Source organism: Saccopteryx leptura, chromosome 1, assembly GCF_036850995.1.
Source record: "Saccopteryx leptura isolate mSacLep1 chromosome 1, mSacLep1_pri_phased_curated, whole genome shotgun sequence".
NCBI classification, from domain to species: domain Eukaryota; kingdom Metazoa; phylum Chordata; class Mammalia; order Chiroptera; family Emballonuridae; genus Saccopteryx; species Saccopteryx leptura.
Window position 1 is genome coordinate 233,177,487 of NC_089503.1, and position 22,407 is coordinate 233,199,893.

A 22,407-nucleotide genomic window follows, 5' to 3' on the forward strand; every position below is an offset into this window, starting at 1 on the left:
TTTCTTTGCTGGATGAGCAAGCAGTTTTCATCTGAGTCAAGTCGTGGATCGTGGATATTAACATTACATAGTATTTTTCATAGCTGCTTTGTGAACTCAGCATGGACAGTCATTCTTTGTGGATTATTATATTTGCCTACATTCACCTGTGTTACACAGCAACCTGGAAAAATACACTGTGGTGAGACCCCCAAAACAGAGAGGACCATCACCGCCATCTAGTCTAAATGTTCAGCGTTAAAGATAAGTTTACAACACGCATTTTCTATGTGGCCTCTGCCTTGTTGCTGATTTTACTCACCTTAAATTCATGTTACATTAGGCTCTCAAGATTAGTTCCCCACTCTCCCAAACTGGATGAGGTCATTAGGATGGGAAGGGGAGATGGCAGGACAGTAGAAGCGAGAGAAAGAAACAGACTCCTTTTGCATACAGGTGTCTCAAGGTCGAGAGTGTGCAACAGAAAACATCAAAACTCATATGTTTGGGTTTTTTATTTCTTTTCCATGAAGCACTATATAACTGATTTTCTAATTTTGTATCTTTTGTGATTTACTTTGTTTAGAGGTTGACATATGAAGAAAGAATGGCCCGTCGGTTACTAGGTGCTGACAGTGCAACTGTCTTTAATATCCAGGAGCCAGAGGAGGAAACAGCTAACCAGGTACTGTGTTCCTCTGGACTTCTTAGAAAAATAACAATTATTACTATGTCTCCTGTACCCAGACTTTTTATGGACAGTCTTGGGATCAATTTCTTGAAAATTACAGGGCAGGTTAAAGAAAAGCACTATTTATATTTATTGAGCACATACTAAGTGCCAGACACAGTGTTAAATGAAAGAAAAAGTTATTTCAGTCAGTGATATCTGCTCTTTTTATTTTCTTATTCATCAGTTTATTCTCCTTTCAAATATCTGTGTTACCTGTCTTCTGCTTTCATGCAAAAGAGTTTTGTGTAGAGTAACTTATTTTCCCTGAAATTCTATGAAATAGCTAATGACTATATCCAATTATGCTTTTAATTTCTAGTTAAAGTAAAATATCTATGTTCAGAAAACACTGTCTTTATTTTCCTTCACTTCCACAGTTATAAATCACCCATCAGCAGACAACCTAAAATGCTATTTCTGTTCTGCTACTACCAAAAAAATCCCTTCAAGCCATTTTTTAATCTCTGCCGCCTCCGTTGGGAGTTTCTGGATGTAGTCTCCGTATTATAGTGTTTTAAAACAAGTTTAAAGGATCAAGTAAACTCTTGTGTCTATTGAGGAATGGGTCTGAAAGTTTTTGTGTTAAAGATAGCTACTGCAAAAATCTCACTTAAAACTAGAAACCTTGCTAGATTCTCACTATTTCTATTATTAGTCTTCACTTCTCTTTTTCTACCGTTACAGGAAATTGAGTCTCCTCATGCTTCTGTAGGGAGTCCTCTGGATGGTCAAAAGGTTATGCTTTTCACCTTTCCTCTTTCCAGTCTCTCGCTGTATCTGTTTTCTATTCTCCTTTGTTTACCTTGTATATCTGTCTTTACTGCCATATATGAACTGTGATACTATGACAGTATCTCTTTTCATTAAGTATCAGATGAACAAAATTACTGTAATGACATTTTCCTTGTCATTTATTACAAACGAATTTGATTGTCATGAGTGGATACTCAACTTTAAATTGTGAAAAGTTTTTCATTGTAATGCCTTTCTAGTAAAAAGTACTAATTCTTAAACTGATTAATTTAATAGTAGTTAGACAAAAAAACTTGTGTCTGTTTCACAGTTTCATTCACAATGTTGTATATGTTCTCTCAAGCCAACAAACTTTGTTCAAGGTCAGTAACTTCTTTAAGGGAAAACCTAGTTAAAACAATCTTGTATGTAGAGTTGAGTAGAAAGTTTTCTATAATGGGTGGCCTCGTCTTCATTGTACTCTGTAAGCCAGAGGCTGCAACCTCCACCTTAGTCATCAGAGGATGATGATGATGGGGGCTTTGCTTTGCTTTTGTTTCTTAACCAAGCAAATAGGATTTGGGCTGTCAACCCTATTTTTAAAAGAAAAGCGGTCCCTAATAGCTGCAGAACTGAGGATTGTTTTGAGTGAAACAAACAAACAAAAAAGCCACAGTGCCACTTTTCCCATTGTTTGTTTGATGAGATGCTACATAATTTCGCAGCTGCTTGCCACAGGCATTGTTAGGACCCTGCTGGAGAAGTGCACCACGCGCATCAGCTCTTATGGAGAGAGACATCAGTGTTCCATCGTGCTATATTTTTATGAACAGCTTAGGAAAATATAGCTGTTGCGTTTCTCCCTGCCCACCCCCCAAAAGAAAAGATAAATCTATTGTAATAGTTTTAGGTTTTTATCGGATGAAGGTAATTTGAAATATCATATATACTCTCTTCCAGATTTTTTTTTGTTTCACATAGAACTGAAGTGAGCTCAGACTTGCTTCTAGGCTCTGTAGCAAAAGTATCCCTGTCTTCAAAGTGCCTTATTGGAGAGGGGATAAGACTTGTGACACATTGTCACAAGGGACAGAGGTAGTTACTGTTATCTTGCTCTGTTTGATACAGGAATACAAAGTCTCCAGCTGTGAACAGAGACTCATCAGTGAAATCGAGTACAGGCTGGAAAGGTCTCCTGTGGACGAATCGGGTGACGAAGTTCAGTACGGGGACGTCCCTGTGGAAAATGGAGCCGCACCATTCTTTGAGACGAAGCTGAAACATTACAAGGTCTTTGAGGGAATGCCTGTAACTTTCACCTGCAGAGTGACTGGGAACCCGAAGGTGAGCTGGAATTTCGCATGGCTTGTTAAGAGTCCTATCTTCTGAGGAAGAGTTTAGCTTCTATACCACACAGCATGTGCGGCAGGAGAAAGAGATACAGACTGCCTTTCTGAGTACCCACGAGGTAAACTGTCTGAAGTGTTGTAAGTTCAGGGCCAAATTCAGGAGGCCCTGGAAATCAGTAAGGGTGGAATAGGGGTGTTGTTTTGGTTTGAAGAACAGAACAGAAACAATTGAGTAATTGACAAGGAGCTTTTCATACACATACATCATTTACTCATGTGATGTCATCTTTGTTGCTCCCAAAATGCAAATAACGAAGGTGAGCTCAGTGAGGCTAATTATTTCCTAAGGTAGAGAGCTGGTAAGTGACCAGGCTTGAACATGAACCCTGTGCCTGATATCATACAGAAAAGTATGCTTGCTACTAATTATAAAAACTTTAGATCAGCCTGACTGGAGGTGCTACACTAAATAGAGCATCAGTCTGGACCGCTGAGGACCCAGGCTTGAAACCCCAAAGCCGCCAGCTTGAGTGTGGGCTCGTCCGGCTTGAGTGCAGGCTTGCCAGCTTGAGCGTGGGATCATTAACATGATACCATGGTCACTGGCTTGAGCCCTAGGTGGCTTGCTCAGTTTAAGCCCCCCAGTCAAGGCACATATGAGAAGCAATCAATGAACAACTGAAGTGATACAACTACAAGTTGATGCTTCTCATCTCTCTTCCTTCCTGTCTCTCTCTCTCACAGGAACAAAATAGAAACAAACAAAAAAAACCCACTTTAATCCTTTAATCTACAATACCATACCTTCCTATAGGGAAAGGGGATGGGAATCCTGTGGAGAAAGGATAATAAAGGAACATCTGGCACTCAGGAGGACTAGGCTGACCTAGCTGGGATACCTAGCTGGGATCTCTCCCTACAGACATGGAAACGCAGATAAAGAGCTGCCCCGTCTTTAAAGGGAGACTAGAATACCAGCTTAGTTGCCGGGCACAGCAATACCGTGATTACACTTCTCCCTAGAACTTGAGAGAAAAGAATTAAAAAACACACACACATAAAACCCCACCCATGAGAACCTGAAACTTGAAGTTTACACTGTCACATGATATGGAGTCAAAAGCTAAGAAGTTAATAGGAAACTGAGCCCAGGATGATTAAAATCTTTAGGTTTCTGGTAGAAGCAAGCAAACACTGCCCCACAGGACGCTTTCACAATTTGGGGCAGATCAGACTTCTATAGTGTAGGAGGGAGCAAAAAGGAGTCCCCAGTACAAACTTACAGACCCCTATGAGGAAACAAGAGCAGGAATATAGAAGTCTAGGTGTTGCACAATGCTGAACAGTCTTGAGACTATAAAATAACTATGTTCAAGATGATTAAAAACAGTTTTTAAAGGAATAGAAAGTTTAAGAAAGGACAGTCCCCAAAACAAGGCAATTTTATAAAATTAGCATATAGAAATGAAAAATACACTCACTGAAATTAGCAGCTTAACTGGGGTGTGACAGAGCTGAGACGAGTCAGCGATGGAAGGAGGGAAAGTGACGTGACAGTACCTGGCACTTCCGTGTGTTAATGCTCTGTGTGTTGAGCTGTTTCCTCCATAAGGTGGGCTTTACTACCACACTCTCCCTAAAACCAGATTCCAACCCGGCAGTCAGAGAAACATAGGGCAAACAGAAAGCCTTCAAAATTCAAACCCATATCCACCCCCTAATAAAATGAGACTTGAAACTATTAAAAAAAAATTCTTTATTATATTCTTTTTTTTTTTTTTTTTTTTCATTTTTCTGAAGCTGGAAACAGGGAGAGACAGTCAGACAGACTCCCGCATGCGCCCGACCGGGATCCACCCGGCACGCCCACCAGGGGCAACGCTCTGCCCACCAGGGGGCAATGCTCTGCCCATCCTGGGCGTCGCCATGTTGCGACCAGAGCCACTCTAGCGCCTGGGGCAGAGGCCACAGAGCCATCCCCAGCGCCCGAGCCATCTTTGCTCCAATGGAGCCTTGGCTGCGGGAGGGGAAGAGAGAGACAGAGAGGAAAGTGCGGCGGAGGGGTGGAGAAGCAAATGGGCGCTTCTCCTGTGTGCCCTGGCCGGGAATCGAACCCGGGTCCTCCGCACGCTAGGCCGACGCTCTACCGCTGAGCCAACCGGCCAGGGCTCTTTATTATATTCTTGGCATAATCTGGATAACTGCTGTGTATTCACAAACATGATACCAAATGCATGTATTAAAAACAAACTTGCGGCTTATAAATGAAAGTCAACAAGACATTGTATCTATAACTTTCAAAATATATTCACAAAAAGATCCCACATTATTTTTAAACCTATTCAAGGCTTAAGATCACTGACATAGTTCTAAGATTATTGATGCCTGTTCTCAAAAGAAAACAACTTGATAATGGGCTACTGTGTATAACATAACTGTGTTTTCTAGTACACATTTAAATATTTCACAGCTTTAAGAGGCTTAATTTTTTTTAGAACTTAATAGATTTTCTTTTTCATCCTTCCTTTCTCTTCCCCTTCCTCTCTCCTTTCTTCATTGCCATCCTCCGCCCCCACCCCCCACCCCGCCAGTTTATTGGAGGGTTGTTTTCTTCTGCACGCTATATAAATTATATTGGCTATTAAAGTATGAAACATTCATTATGTTTTAAAACTACATCCTTTTTTAGCTTATGTTAAAAAAAAATTACTATGTCCTTGACATGCTTGTTCTAATCGAGACATGAGATGACAGAAAAGAATTTCTGGTTCACTGTTTTTACTTCTTGTACCCTTTCCCCCCTTCGCCTATTAGCAAGTCTCAGTAAAATTTTGACACTATTTCTTAAATTTCACTCATAAGTTGTATTCCAAGTATAATGGAGGCAGAAGATATGATTAAAGGAAAAAGGGTTCTGAAGAACTGGCACAGCAGCAGAATGCAAAGGGGAGAAATTATATGCTGACCAGTTCTTCGTCCAATAGCAGTCATGAAACCACCAGGAAGAGTAGGATGATTATGATGGTCATGCTTTAGATCATTTACTCTTTTAGAACTAATAGTTATTCATCTAGTTGATTCATTTTTAGGTTCTGGAGATTAACAGTATCTTTTCTATAAATTTGGAGCTGGTTAAACAATAGAGTTTGGAACAGTTACAGCAGTCAGACCCCGAATATTCGTGCACTTATGAAGTGCTGTATGTTTCAGGTCTTTTCCTACCTTAGAAATGGACTTTCCAGAAAGATTTTTAAGATTCAGAGGCTTTGACAGAGCTAAATTTGAATGCCATTGTGGTCTCAATTTGTGTATTGATTCGTATTCAGGAAAAAGTTTATGTAAAACCTGAAGGCTCTGAAGTAGGTTTCTTCTGTTAGGAACTAGTTAGGAATACTTTTGGTTGCAAGGAACAAAACTGACAACAAAGAATTTGTGGCTTGCCTGACCAGGCGGTGGCGCAGTGGATAGAGCGTCGGACTGGGACATGGAGGACCCAGGTTCGAAACCCTGAGGTCACCAGCTTGAGCGCAGGCTCATCTGGTTTGAGTAAAGCTCACCAACTTGAGCCCAAGGTCGCTGACTTGAGCAAGGGGTCACTCGGTCTGCTGTAGCCCCCCAGTCAGGGCACATAGAAAGCAAGCAATGAACAACTAAGGTGCCACAACAAAGAATTGATGCTTCTCGTCTCTCTCCCTTCCTGTCTGTCTGTCCCTATCTGTCCCTGTCTCTGTCTCTGTCTCTCTCTCTCTCTCTCTCTCTCTCTCTCTCTCTCTCTCACACACACACACACACACACACAGAATTTGGGACTTAAAGATGGGGATTTATTTTCTTCCTTAATGGTAAGTCTGGAAGTGGGCTGGTCATCTCAGTCTCATTAGGAGTGCTGCCACTATGCATCCTGATGGTGGCCCTTTCAACTGTGTAGTTCAGAAACTAAAGCAAAAGGAATCACTCAAATCATGACAGATTCATTGACCAGTGATTTTATTTCAAGAAGAGGGAAGGAAGGAGGAGGATCCATAGAAAAGATCATTTGACCATTAAAAAATTTTTTTTTATTTCATCAAAATTCAACAACCAAAGTTAAAATGTTATATGAAAATTATTACATTTCAATACTATTGTGTTTTCTTTAACATAATGGGAAGAGCTGGCAAACTTTCAACCGCTGATCGTAAGTAAGCTCCTTGGCCCAGAATTAAAGCAGTCGAGTACCTCTTGCCACCAACCCATAATGGTGCCGCCCTCCTCACCTCCGTTTACTGTCCAACACACTTCAGTGGAACGATGAGTTTTGTGTCTGTTTTTGTTCTCTAAAATACAGTAACTGTTTTACCTTCACTTTACAATGTAATACATTTTAATTCAGTACATTTGAAAACAAAAGAAAAAATCTGGGCCTGATGCGGTGATGCAGTGGATAAAGCGTCGACCTGGAACGCTGAGGTCGCTGGTTCGAAACCCCAGGCTTGCCTGGTCAAGGCACATATGGGAGTTAATGCTTTCTGCTCTTCCCCCCTTCTCTCTCTCTAAAAAATGAATAAATCTAAAAAAAAAAAACTGAAAGCAAAAAGAAATTACTGTCAACATTCAATATAGATCCCTCTATATAAATATTAATGTTAAATACCTACATATTGGCATACATATTTTTAAAGTAAAAGGAGAATATATAATTCTTAAGAACTAAAATAGAATTAAATTTTCTTGTTACCTACTTTGTTTTTTCACTCAAAAGTCAATTTCCTATTCCGATGTTCCAGTTAATATTTTAATGTGAAAACTTGGAGCAGCTCTGCGGACTGCACGGTTATTATGTATCAGTCCCCCGTACAGTAGTACACAGTCCTTAGTTCTTCCTCTGTTTCCTTTCACAGATCTATTGGTTTAAAGATGGAAAACAGATCTCGCCGAAGAATGATCACTACAGCATTCAGAGAGATGTCAGCGGGACCTGCTCTCTGCACACCACGGCCTCCACCCTGGACGACGACGGGAACTACACTGTTATGGCTGCAAACCCTCAGGTACAGGAGGGTGCGGGTCCCGCTTCAGTGCCGTGCGCAGCTGGCCCTGGGGCTGCACAGGCTGGAGCTGCACAGGCCCGCTTCCACATGTGTGTTTTCAGTCAACACTGGAAATACATTTTTCTTACGATTTTCTTAGTAACATTTTCTTCAGCTTACTATATTGTAAGAGTAGACTATAATATAGATAACATACAAAATATGTGTTAACTGTTCCTGTCATAGGTAAGGCTGCCAATCAACAGCAGGTTATCAGTTTGGGGAGGATCAAAAGTTCTATGCAGATTTCAGACCCGCGGGCGGGAGGTCAGCACCCCTAACTGCCACACTGTTCAGTGGTTAGAGGTATGGTGCTTAACAGACACTTACTAGAACAGAACTGTTTCATTAAAAGGTGGAATCCTATCTCTTTGACTTGAAACTATTTCCCCAATTTCTACATTCATCTTTGTTTGAAGAGACAGAAAACTTTTTTTTTTTTTGCGTTTATTGATTCCCCCAGTGGTTTCCTGTATGAATAATTCTTGTGCAGATGTGCATTCTTCCCATGAATATTACTGAGGGCCTAATACATACACCTGTCATACAGGCGATGGAGCTACAGTGGTGCACACTAGAGTCCTGAAACAGGAAATAAGCCAGTCAACAAGATAAACAGTATCATTTCAGACAGGATTACGTCTATGAAGATAAAAGGATCTGTTGTGTGAATGTGCTATTGTAGAAAAACAAAAGAAATATCTAAAGGAAATATACACACACTTAACTCAATGGAACTTAAATAATGTGTAAGTGTAAATTATAATTCTGATAGTGCCCATATACAGGAGTTCCCCTTAATCTTGTTTCATTTTCCATGGTTTTAGTTACCAGTGGTTAATTGCCATCCAAAAATGTTAAATGGAAAATTCCAGAAATAATCCATTTTAAACTTCCCACTGCTCTGAGCAGTGTGATGAGATCTCGTGCTGTCCTGCCCGGGACATGAACAATCCCTTGTCCAGCATATCCAAGCTGTCTGTACAGCACAATAAGATACTTTGAAAGAGAGTGTGACCACATTCACATAACCTTTATTACAGTATATTTGTTAAAATTGTTCTATTCGTTTTTGTTGCTAATTGCTTACTGTGCCTAAATTATAAATTAAACTATCCTAGGTACACATATATAGGAAAAACAGTGTACCTAGCATTCAGAATTAACTGCAGTTTGTGGCTTCCACTGGGGTCTTGGGATGCATCCCCTGCTGATGGGGGGCAGCGGGTACTGGGTAGTATTCAGGATTTTTTTGTTTCTTTTTTGCCTTTTTTTAATAGAGAGTCAGAGAGAGGGATAGACAGGGACAGACAGACAGGAACGGGAAGAGATGAGAAGCATCAATCATCAGTTTTTTGTTGCGACACCTTAGTTTTTCATTGATTGCTTTCTCATATGAGCTTTGACTGTGGGGCCACAGCAGACCGAGCAACCCTCTTGCTCGAGCCAGCGACCTTGGGTCCAAGCTGGTGAGCTTTGCTCAAACCAGATGAGCCCACGCTCAAGCTGGAGACCTCGGGGTCTTGAACCTGGGTCCTCAGCATCCCAGTCCGACGCGCCACCTCCTGGCCAGGCAGATTTTTTGTTTCTATCTAAATGTTTTCTCTTGTTTTTGCCCTTAGATTTAGAGTAAAAAAAAAAAAAATCAATTGACTACTTAGAATTTAGTAGGCAGCTAACTGTGTATCATGTTCCATTCCAAGACTGCAAATTCTTTCTTCGTGAATATTCAAGATACTATGCTGGGTACAGGGGACATAAAAATGAGTAAGAAGTGATTTTGGTACCTTAAGAGCTCAATGTGTGACAGGAGAATTTTATAAAATCTGCAGAAGCCATGCAAATAACAAGCTTTTTTTTTTAAGGGGGGAGGATGGAACTAAAATGAACAATTTTATTATCTAACTAATAGAGGTTGTCCTGAAGTCACCTTTTTAAAATCTCTGACCTGTTTTATATGCTTACATATTTCATTCTTTCTTTTGAAGGAAATACTAAATGTTAGAAAATGATAGATAACTTGAGCAAAATTAACAAACTTTTAAGTTTATTCAGTGTTCTTCCTATCCCAGTACTATATTGTTATGCAAAGATCTATTTCTGCAGTAATGTTAGGATTAGAATGAACCTCAAATTATCCACCAATTCGGTTGTGACAGCACAGCAAACTCTTCAGTGTCAACGGACAGTTTCCATGTCAGCGCACGTTCCTAGGTTCTGATTTTTCAATCAATGAATACATGACCATCACCTTGAAAAAGTCAAAATCACAACCTCTACTAAAAAGTTACATTTTAATGTTTCTGTTGTTGTTGTTTGGTTCATGTTTGGTGGACCTGAGGGAACCAAAATAGAACTTGCTTTTTTAAAAAACTATTTTCAATGTTTCCATGGCTATTACTAACAAATTTCTATTTTCACTTCTCTTAAAAGTGGAGAACTCAACAAAAGCCAAAATTTTCTGGTTCGTGATTCCTCTTTCCCCTAGAAGGGCTGGGATCTATCTGAATACAGAACCGACTGTTCCTCAGACACCTGCCATTGATTCCAAGGCATTTTTCCCTGGCCAGAGTTTCAGAGTGTCACTGCAGTAAGCAGTTTTATAGAACAAAAAAACAAAGATGTAAAACCATGATTACGAGTCTGCCTCTAGTCCTTTTCACATGATGACTTTTTACACGCAGAAGAGCTCTCAAGGGGAGGGTCTCACTCAGGGCTCAGGGCCAGTGGCAGCGTGCAGAGTTGAGGACGGCAGCCCAGCCTCACAGGTTTGTGGTCTCTGAGCATTTAAACTATTTACCTCTGGTGGGTCATCAGATAACAGAGGGCTGCGGCAGGGCCCCACGTAAATACGAAAGGAGGAGGGGACAGAAGTTGAAAGAAAGAAATGGCCCAGCAAAGACGGACCAGAATTGCAGAGCAATACTAATGCTACAGCAGAGCCTGGGTGTGGTTTAGGGTGAAGGGCATGAACTGGAGCCGCAGGCTGACCTGAGCTGAGCTCCAGATCTGCCACTCCTGACCTATGTGACCTCAGCAAGTCACTTCACCTCGCTGTGCCCGTTTCCCTTCTGGGAAATGATAATAACGATATGGATTTAAGTAATACATGTAAAGCACCCAGTTTACCTGGCACATGCTATGCTTTCAATAAGTGCTAATTATTGTCATTATTTTAATTCAGAGGCACTGATAACCCTTAGAGCAGCAGCCCAAAGAGTGGGCTGACGCCTGCACCATCAGGGCGTCGAGGATCAGTCTGTGTCTTGGTGTCCAGCCCCACATACTGCAAGACAGTAACAAGTCGGTTTGGGATGGAATTTCTACCCAAAACGTTGCTGGTGTGTGGTCTCTTGACCTCCTGGCTCTGCCTGGTTACCACCCCCCCCCCCCCCCGAAAGGAGTCAGGCAGCACATGTGGCTGTGCCAGGGCCACCACAGCTGTAGGCGCAGCGAGGTGGGGGGGGGGGGGAGCCGGCCACACCCCCTGCACAGCTGGCCGAGCCACACAGGGAGCTGGGAAGCTGCTCCCTGCTCCCAGCACACTCGGCCGGGCCGGGGAAGGCCCAGAGGACAGCAGTCACAGCCCTCACCCTCGGCCGCCCTGAAGTCTGCCGCTTCACCACATCCCAGGATAAGCCCCAGGGTTAACCCTCTCCGGTTCTTTGACTCTACCGCCCTTTGACGAGAAGACGAAGAAATAAGAAGTGGGCCAGCTTACATCAGGTAGCCATCAGCCCAGCCCTTCTAACAGAATCTTCTGTTTCACCTCTGATTAAGCAAAGAGTAGTATGACTGCTCTGAGGGAGCAAAGGAATCTAAGAACCCCAGAGGTCACAGTCACCAATGTCATAATTCCACCGTCTCTCAAGGATGGTGGATGCACCCGTTACACTAACTGAAGAGGGTGAAGCTAAAAATGACCTTTTTTACCTAAAGGACCAAAGACAGGCATAGGAGAAGGAATTGAGGAAGAGAATCTGAGGAAATCCTAAAAGTGGGCACTTAGAAATTGAAATTCACTGCTGTGAGAGAATTTTGTGTTTATAGCACTAGGTAGTCGCTGTTTCAAGTTTTGGAGCATGTCCCTGGTGGATTTCAATTTCAAGAGCAAAACTCCTTTTCCACCTTAGAGCCTTTGGTAGCAGCTACGTCCAAATACGCCAGACAGAGGTTTTGTGACTCATCACCTAGAAGGTGGATTTAACTTCACTACCTTTTAGAAAAACAAAGTGGTATATAAACTAGAACAAGTGGCAGACCCTTTTTCACCTATCCCTTGGCATAAGTTATCATTTGTTGCTTTAGGAATACCGTAATAGAAATGTTTAACGGCGTCATAATCTCAACTTTATAACATCTGTTATTGTATACTAAAGTATTTTGCCTTTCTTGTAATTCGTGAATTAAAAGATGATTTAAAAGGATGATAGAGTAGTCTCTGAAAACAATTTCAAATGTAAAAACAAAAATTTTAAAGATATATTAATCCCAATAGCCTAACAGAGAGTCAACAGAAAAATGAAGTTGATGCCTACTTCCTTGATGCCCTCTGGGCATCTTCAAATTTTTTTCACATTTTAAAAGTACTTGGTTTTGAAAGGTAGACGACTGACTACACCTGCTTTTTCTGGCACGCTGCAGCCTCCGTGATGTGAGGAGACCAGGGAAAGAGGGAAAGGCTGGAGTGGAGACGTGCAGAAAAGAACGCAGCCAAGGGAGCAAGGGTGAGAACCATAGAAAGAGAAAAATACTGAAGTCCAGCAGAATAGTTAATATTTTTCCACCTGGGTTCATCTTTGGGGAATAAGAAAAACGTGAGGTATTGCTGACTACATCAATGCTACTCAGGATAGAACACAGCTCTGAGCATACACTGGACTGTGTCACACTCAGTGCGTGCCACCAGGGCAGTTCAGAAGAGACCAAGCCATCACATAGTCTAGCGAAATAATGAGTCATGGTGCAGTGTTACACCAGACATAATGCCAAAATGAGGAGCACAAACACCATTTATTTTAGACTGTAATCCTGTCTATAAGACAGCTAAATCTAAACACAAATGTTTTCCTTTGTTTTGTTGTGTTGCTAAGTTACTCTGTATTGCACTTGGATTTTGGAACGGCTGTTTTGCAGTTTGATGTTTCCTCAATTTGCATTATGTATACAAGTGGCAAGCTTTTGTAACGATCTGTGTGCCACAAGTTAAATTTCATAAACTACGAAATATAAATGTTATTTCCATATTATATAAATAATTGGCCTTGCATGAGGCACCAAATAATCTTTAGAAGCTGGATGTTTAATATAGAATCAGTCTAAGAATGCAAACTTATTACTTGTACTATAGCTTCAAACTCTGGATTTGTTTGGAATAGAAAAGTAACACATAGCTGAGTTAAACTGAAAAAGATGGTTTGCTCACTGTTTTCTTTTAGCATGATAAGGTTGCCTGGCTCAATTCAACCTTCACTTTATTCACTTCCATTATTACTTTATGTGTTAATAAGAAAGTGGGAAAGAAATGAGAAAGTTAACAGCAAATGCAACAGTATTAATATGCACCAGAGCTGCTAATTATGACAATTATTAGACTGAATTGGCACAATAGTATGATTACAGTTAGTTAATGCTAATATTGTATGATCTTTCTCATAAGATGTTCAAACCTAAAATCCTCACTTTCCATTGTGCATATTGGAGGCATCTTTTCAAAAATGCTTCACTGAATTCTGGATTTCTTTCTCCAAGTTAAAATCTCAAAATTATACATCTTGTTAGTTTGCATAGTTTTTAAATGTTACTGATCATTTATTGATGAGTAATACACAGGGTGGGGCAACAGTAGGCTTACAGTTTGTATAGAAAGTAATACAGTAATTAAATAACACAAGAACAAACTGTGTTTTGGTTCCTCAGCTCTAAGCTTCTGCCTCAGCCTGTGTTAACCAGTACTATATTATCAAACTGATCATTCTGCCGCACCCCTTTATGCTCAGAAGTGAAGAATGATGGAGGAGCAAAAAGGTGATAAATGGTGTAACAGATTCCTTTTTCTTAAGTTCGGGAAGTTGAGGGAAGTATCTGTGACAGTATTTGCATGTGGGTTCTAAGAAGTAGCAGTGGAAGCCTTGAAAACACTGTGGTTGTAGAAATGCGTAATGTTTAAGAACCATGCGAGCCTGTTTTATCTTTTGTAGGGAGGAGAGGGGGCAAGGCTCATCCTAAGCACACTGTGTGTGTGTGGGGGGGGGGGGGGGTAGTGTGGAAAGAGCAGCCATCACATAAACACCTAGGATACACAGACCTGTGTGCTTCGCACCTTTTGAGCACTAGCAAAAGTTAGCAAGGTGATGTATTCTGCACATAGTCTGCCCCCTGTGCTAAGAATATTTTGACTTTTTTCCTTTGGGTAAATTACATCCTAATAAGAAAGAAAGTGTAGGGGGTGGAGACAGAGAGAAGGAAAAAACTCCATTATGTGGAGAAAAAATTGTATTTAACAAAACAATTCTAAGGGATGCTTAATATCCACTTGGTTGTTTAATTATATCTATATTCAGTGCTGTGATACTTTTAACATCTTCAGGACTGACTATATGCGAAACACAAGGGTTTTATACCTATTAAGTCATTTAATCTTCATAAGAACCCACCGGGGATTAACTATGGTTCTATTTTGCAGATAAGGAAACTTACTTAGATAGTTAAGTTACCTGCCTGAAGTCACTCAACTGTAAAGGACAGAAATGGTGTACAAACCAGGCCTCCTCTAGGGCCGGGGAGTGTCGTACGAAGGCGTCAGGGCTCGTCCCAGCATGCAGAGCACTGGGGGGCGGGACAGGCACGGGGTAAACGTAGTATTTGAAAGAATCCAAAAAAAGTGTATCCACTTAGAAAACATGACTGGAGTCAGCCAAGCTGCTGGCCCTAAAATCACCTTGATGCATGTCCGTGCATATGTAATGCCTCGGTCCCATAGAGACACAATACCAGCAATGATGGACTTAATAATAATTTATGATGTCAAGTACAGTGGTCCCCCTTATCCACAGTTTCTCTTTCTACAGTTCAGTTACTGTGGTCCAGAAATATCAAATAGAAAATTCCAGAAATAAACAATTAGGCTTTAAATTATGCACTGGTAGTATGACATCCCACATGGGACGTGCATTGTCCCTTTGTCTGTCATAGTCACATGGTACACACAGTACAATAGGAGACCACATTCAGATAACTTTTATTACAGTATATTGTTATTACTTATTTTGTTATTGTTAATCTCTTACTATTCCTAATTTACAAATTCAGCTTTATCCTAGGTATATATGTATATGGAAAAAACAGGATATCGCTCGCGTTTGGTACTATCCAAGGTTTGGGCACCCTTTGGGGCTCTTGGACTGTTTCCCCTGTGAATAAGGGGGCTACTGTACCACTTGATATTCACAATATCATCTCATCTTTACAAGATTCTTATGAGTCAGACCCCAGTTTTTACAGAACAAAGGCCTGAATAAATTCACTGATTTGCCCAAAGTTTTAGGAAAGTCAAGATTCAAATCCAGGTTAGAGGATTTTTTTTAAGCAACCAGTATCTACTTCCCCAAATTCAGAGTTAAAGATTTCATTTAAACTCTAACTCCATGAATAATTGTGTGTGTGTGTGTGTGTGTGTGTGTGTGTGTGTGTGTGTGTGTGACAGAGACAGATAGAGACAGAGAGAGGGACAGATAGGGTCAGACAGAAAGGAAGAGAGATGAGAAGCATCAATTCTTCGTTGCAGAACCTTAGTTGTTCATTGATTGCTTTCTCATATGTGCCTTGAGCAGGGGCCTACAGCAGAGCCAGTGACCTCTTGCTCAAGCCAGCGACCTTGGGTCCAAGCTGGTGAGCTCTTCTCAAACCAGATGAGCCTGCGCTCAAGCCAACGACCTCAGGGTTTTGAACCTGGGTCCTCCGCATCCCAGTCCAACACTCTATCCACTGCATCACTGCCTGGTCAGGCTTTAACTGTGACCTTGAGAGCAAATATTGTCAATGCTAGAGGAACTTACAAGTATAAAGAGTACTTGAGAGTATTTAACCACCTCCTTCTATTTGGTAATTCCTAATTCTTCTCCTGTCCGTATTACATTCCTGCGTGGCTCTGCCTTTTCTGCTGGGTATGGCCCTGAAGAGGTCCCGGCTTTGGGAAGAGCTGGAGAGCCCCACTAACTACAGTCTCGCCCCCACTGAGTCCTTCTGTGAGGTTTTCCTGTCCTCACCCTCCTCCCAGCCCACTCTCAGCTGGAGCTGAGAAAGCAGTTTTTCCAAACACATACCCACACCTCTTGCCCCTGCTTCCTGGCTGTCCTGGCAACTTGGAATGAAAAGGGGAGTCAATGGTAAAATTTATTTTGCGTATAAATTCCCATGGAGCTGCTCTTCACTCTACAGCTATAATTCCCTGAGTCTAACCAATAATAAGTCTGCTCCCCTTTCTCCTCCCTTGTGTTCCCTTTTGGCCATTGGCAGAATATATAAGCGCACATGCTCGTTCTCCTGGGAGATGAGTGCGAAAAATTAGGAGAAGGGGCTAAAACAAAAAGCCAAGGTAACAATGGGTGATATATTCATGTCATCTACCTCTTGTTAATATTGCTTTTGTCTATTCATATGACAACATTTATCAGATTTTCAACTGGCAAATTTCAGAGACAAAATACAGCTTTTAATTAGGCCCTAATCCCATGACCTGCATATTCTGGGTTCCTGCTTCTGGTGTTTAAATCTCAAATGTGTTCATGTCATGCAAACTTGGTGTCCTATATGCCTTATGCTGTCCTTGTCATCCTTAAGCGTGCTTATCATGCTCCTTTATCAAGCTGGTATCTCTTTTACTGTATCATTTTTAGAAGGGATACTACTAACATTTAGTAAATATATTACTGAAAAGATATGACAGAAAACTAAAATCATCTAGTTTGATTTCACAATTGGCTGCAGCCAGTAGCTACCTGCCCGTGAAGACGGAGCCATCGCACGACAGTGACGTCTGTGGCTCTACATGACAGTTACACGGGACCTGAGCAGGGGACAGGGCTGTCATTTTAAATACCATCCGAGATAAAACAGTAAAGCTTCTTTAACTCAGAGAAAGTACATTTCTGAGAGGGGCTGGAGTCATTAATAACATGGCACATTGATTTGTTAATAATGTCTTATGGAGAATAGGAGAATAAACAGTGCTTAATAGGAGAACAGTGCTTAATGGCTATTTTGCATGGCAAATAATTTCTTTCCCTGTGTCTCTGACAGGGCCGTGTCAGTTGTACGGGACGGCTAATGGTCCAGGCTGTCAACCAGAGAGGTCGCAGTCCCCGCTCTCCTTCGGGCCATCCTCATGTCAGAAGGTATTTTAGCTGTTCCTTTCCATAAGTGTTACTATAAGTTCAACACTATTAGAATCACAGTGACCATACATGTCAACATAGTTTGAAGACGGTGTGAATACAACGTGAAAGAGTATCCAGTGTGGCTCCTGCGCAGTTCAGAAAGGGAAAGGAGCTCGTGTCTACTAAGTGGCCACGCCTGCTCAGATACGTCATCACCAGTTTGTGCAGCAGGGCCCGGGTTTTACGTGAAGAAATCAAGACTCAGCACTTTTCAATGGCAGGAACATTGATGAAAATACTAGTCAGTGCTACACAAATGTTCAAAACCAAGAACTGGATGGACTGACCATTATAAACTATTGCCACTAGGTGTCTTAAAATGAGCTAGTATGCTAATTAATGTTCATGTTTTAGTTACTTGGTTCAAAACAGTTTATTTTAGACTGTAATCTTTATAGGTTAAGATTTTTCATACTTAAAATGCTCGACCAACATCTGCTAACGAGAGTGCTTTCCAAAGTTCCTAGAAGCCCTGAGTTTAGCGAGGATGCTGACGCAGTGACAATGAGCAGGGGTGGGGGTGACTCCTTCATACCGGTTATACTTAGAAAGAACATGTAAGTCAACCAACCTGTCGCCCTGGGTTCCTATTTAGATATTTTACCGACAGTGCATGTTCCAATAGTCCTGACTATAGAATAGAGGCCACAGATGCAAATACTGGTGAAGAGAACAAACACTAAGTGAGGCTCACAGAAGGTCCCCAGGACGCACAGCGTAGGCACCAGACAGCGGGTCTATACTGCCTCACGTGACTGGACTCAGAGACCTTTGCTCCACATTTGGAAGACAATTCTGGCACCTGAGCACGTGCACATCTAACTCTGACTGGCTTGTGGCAAGACCTGTTCCCAGTATCCTGGCTGCATCTGTGGCTGAAAACACACTCACTCAGTAGCGTATCAGTACATGCTCTCGTGTTATTTCCTTCTGTTTTCTTATGATCTTTAATATAGTTCAGCTTCCCCATGTGCCACTGCCCCCTGGAAAAGCATTTTGTTCAAAACTTAGATAGGGACTTTTAGAAGAGTGAACCATATAAAAAAGCTGATAATCATTAGCCTATTATACTAACCTTCTTTTGTTCCACTCTCGCTTTTTCTAGTTAAGTGTTATTAAACTTATCTCCGAATGATTCCAGGCAAAATTTGCATTCAACATCTAGTTCTTAAGTCTTCCATTACTTTAAATTGTATTGCTCTTAAAGGTGCCTCCTACAACACTGAAAAACAAGAGAAACACAGAATCTGGGTGATTTGCACAATTTTATTTGAAAGCAAAAAAAAAGTATCTTTAGCTACATGCATAACTGATGGAAAAGAACACCTGTCTTAAAATGCAGTTTTTCCTCTGGTTAATGTGAAATGGAATTTTGATTAGAAAGTTTTAAACTTTTATAAAGTAATTTCTGATACATTTAAAATCACAGTTGAAAATTACAGTAATTTGTTGAAAAAGATTTGGTGCTACATGAGCAACAGCTGCTATTTCTCATACAGCTTTACAAATATTTAGGAAAAAACAGGTTAATGTAGAGTACCCCATTTCCCCTTTTATGATTTACACTAACTTTAAAGATCTGCAATTAGTAGACTATTAAATTTATAATAAACTTGCAAGGGAGACAAGATTTTGCTTCGCTGACTTTTTTAATGTAAACTTTGGGAGTAGAAAGGCACGGTATGAAATTATTACCCCCTGTAGTTTTTTGTTTTTTTTTTAAAAAACAAACAAAAATCAGATGATGAAGAGCCTGGAAATAACTCCTGTGTGTCTTCTGCCTGTTCAAAGGCCTCGTTCTCGGTCCAGGGACAGTGGCGATGAAAATGAACCAATCCAGGAGCGGTTCTTCAGACCTCACTTCCTGCAGGCGCCTGGAGACCTGACTGTCCAGGAAGGGAAGCTCTGCAGAATGGACTGCAAAGTGAGCGCTCGTTCTTCTCTGTACATCTGCTGCCTCCCTCTCCCCTCACTGCCATTTCTCTTCAGTTTCTTTTGGGGAAATTATGCAAAGTATAAATCTTTAAAATGTGTTCCAGCTTAGCAGAAAAAATATCAGTAAAATCTATGTTCGTTACTTAGAACCCGATACACCATAGTTCAGAAAGTCACCAGGAGGTTTTATCCCTTTTTTTTCTTTTAATTGTGTTGAACTAATGTATTAATTAATGGAGCTTCAAGACTCTCTATTCATACAAATCTTGTATCCATGCCTGTGGACTTCTGTGCCTCCCATTTCGGTCTCTAAGAGGAGTGAGAGCCTCTCTTTCACCCACTTTACAGCAGGACTTACCTCGGGGTTGTCAGGTTTCATTCCATGTGTGAACTCTGAAATTTCTTACATAAGGACATGTGACATAGCTTTCATCAATTTCTCAAAAGAGCTCAAGGACAAAAATGTTTAAAAAACAATGCTCTGAACTTTTTATTTTATTTTATTTTATTTTGCCCTTGATCTTAAATTTAAATTTTAGCTCTTTAATATGGATAAGGTTTCTAAAAATTATTTGGGCTCCCTCTGCTGGTTCTCTTTGGGACTGCAAAAGACAAATGTAAAGTTTTCAGAAGATTTGGTCACATTGTTTGTTTTTACAAAAAGTAAACCTGGGCTTGTGGAAATGTATATAAGGAACAAATGATCTACTTAAATTATGACTTGATTATAGTGACCTTAAAAGTTCCTGAGATCAGGCTTTCTTTACTTAACACCACCAGAAAGGCTGGGGCTAGAAAAGGGATAGTGGAATCGGACATTTCCCCTTTGCCTTGAATGTGAACTTCCCTGCCCACTGGCACAGAGCACTGTGGATTAAGTGGGTGGAGAGAACAGTGCTTGAGGCAGCTCTCCTACTACACATACCGTGGCCTCAGCAGTACCTGGATTCTAACCTGGTGCAGTGGGAGCGAGCTTGGGAAAGGCCTGGAACCTGGCAGGAAGTATCCGCTCCCTGTCCCTCCAGACAGGCGAAGCCCTGTATGTGGAGCGCCGGAGGATAACAGATGGACAGGTGGGCGGCGCAGAGCTTGACCCCCTCAGAAGCCAAGCTCCTAACTCCTGCTGTTTGCTTCCAAAATCCCTTCATATTTTTAATTAGTCATTTAAATTACTTAACATTTTCCCTTTAAATTCTCTATACCTTTGCAACATGTATGTGGGGAGGCATCCTTTAGGTAGTATAAATGAATGTCACGCAGCAGGAATGCAATCTCTGAGTTCTCTAGCTGATTCTGACAGAGCTGAGTCTTCAAAAAAATTGTTTTACAGTCCAACTGACATCTTTTTGTCTGTAATTTCTCACTGTTAAACTCGGGATGGGTAAAAGGCCTTCCTTAATGGTGCTTCTGTCCCCATTTCAAATCAAAGGCAGAGCTGTAAGGAGCTGACAGATGGCACCCACCCCTATCCTTCACAGCACAACTTGTTATTAGCACTTAAATGTGCTTTCATCTGATCTCTGTTCAACACAACTGTCATGGGCTCACGATTTTATGATGTTTCTACTGTGATGTTAATTTGTTGATACACTTTCTGGGTAATTTCATATTGTTATTAGTTTCGAGGATTGTCAACCAATAGTAATAGCCTTCCTTGGTGATGGGTGCATTCGTGTCTCTAAGCTATGGCAACTCTCTGAAGAGAAGCTTCATTGTGTATAAATGCCAGCTGAGTATTTGTTACGGTTATTGTGCTTGGATATCTTTTTTTTAAGAGCTCAGGGCCCTCTGCTGACATCAGCCCAATAATCTGTATAACCTTTGCTGAGGTACGGTGATGACAGAAGTTTTTAATCCCCATTTCACTTTTCTCGAGGTTGCTCTATAAGAAATGTTTAAAAGTGAGCCCACGAGTACTTAAAAAGCTAATGAAAGGTTTTAAGCAAAAGACGAACCTGAGCGGGTATTGAAAGCCATCTTCGGTACTACTGGAGGAGGGCTTTGTGCTGGTTTCTTTGCTGTTGATTTCATTGTTTTAACATTGGAGACATTCCCATGCATTTTCCTTCTGGTTCAGGTCAGTGGGTTACCAACCCCAGATCTCAGCTGGCAACTAGATGGAAAACCAATCCGCCCTGACAGCGCTCACAAGATGCTCGTCCGAGAGAATGGGGTGCACTCTCTGATCATAGAGCCAGTGACCGCCCGGGACGCCGGCATCTACACGTGTATAGCCACTAACCGTGCAGGACAGAACTCTTTCAGCCTGGAGCTTGTGGTCGCAGGTAGGCTCAGCTGTGAGTCCTCTCTCTCTCTCTCTCCAAAAATAAACAGATTTAGAAATGTAAGCTACATTAGTAACTAATATGGAAAATAAATCAAACTGCTGAAAACATCGATTATATCATCAAACTAGCCAGAAACATTCATTTTTCTTCAGTGTAGCCATTATTATCTGTCTTTCCTTTCTCCCACTGGCCTTGCCCAGGGAGAAAGGATTTTGGCTTTTCTGGGTCGTCCTACTTGTGTGTGTTGGTCCTCAGTGTCACATCAGGAAAGGGCAATAGCACCTTGGCCTCCAAGAACCAAACTTGACATATAAGAATTTGCTTATGCATAAAGTTCTACAGACATACCTACCTTTTAAAGGACTAATATACACTGATTTCAAAACGCCCAAATTTAAACATTTTATTACCCCCAACATCAATCAAATTAAATTCAGATTTGCTTTTTAATTGATTATACTGTTAGGTAAACTTTAAAAAAGTATTGTTATATGAAGCCTTAACCTTAGATAAGGACAATATGTTTATACCATTCTTAGGAGTTTAACATAAGTAAAGATTCTGATATCTGTTCTCTTAAAAAAAAAAAAACACCTATTTTTCACATCTCTATTTGCAAAGCACCTCATATACATGATCTCAGTCAGTCCTCACAACAGCCCTATTAGATAATTAGAGCAAATTTCCTTCTTAATTATAGGGAACTGGAAATCAGATTGAGTGACTAGCCCAGCGTCCCGTTACTCAGCTGAGGGCCAGTCTTTCAAACACTGTAGGCCACGGGGCTCTTTCAAGAAATAGAGTAGCAATGAATATGTGGACTGGGGTGCGATGTGTCAGCCATGCTTTACGGTTCTGTGTAAAGTATTCAGTATTACTGCACAT

At 41.1% G+C, this 22,407-nt stretch overlaps 2 protein-coding genes across 8 annotated transcripts in view; one reads left to right on the forward strand and one right to left on the reverse strand.

The window, feature by feature from the left end:
• Window positions 1-22,407, forward strand: part of PALLD (palladin, cytoskeletal associated protein) — a 388,850-nt gene that overhangs the window by 360,869 nt on the left and 5,574 nt on the right. For 6 of the 7 annotated variants that reach the window (XM_066387796.1, XM_066387815.1, XM_066387807.1 and 3 more), the window contains 7 exons: window positions 566-664; window positions 1,397-1,447; window positions 2,573-2,788; window positions 7,674-7,823; window positions 17,163-17,257; window positions 19,091-19,223; window positions 21,312-21,519. In XM_066387796.1, the coding sequence (XP_066243893.1) occupies window positions 566-664; window positions 1,397-1,447; window positions 2,573-2,788; window positions 7,674-7,823; window positions 17,163-17,257; window positions 19,091-19,223; window positions 21,312-21,519 (952 nt within the window). The remainder of the gene's footprint in view (window positions 1-565; window positions 665-1,396; window positions 1,448-2,572; window positions 2,789-7,673; window positions 7,824-17,162; window positions 17,258-19,090; window positions 19,224-21,311; window positions 21,520-22,407) is intronic. The other variant, XM_066387823.1, reaches the window with a different exon arrangement.
• CBR4 (carbonyl reductase 4) overlaps window positions 1-22,407 on the reverse strand; it is a 104,278-nt gene that overhangs the window by 46,968 nt on the left and 34,903 nt on the right. The gene's annotated exons all lie outside the window — the stretch shown is intronic.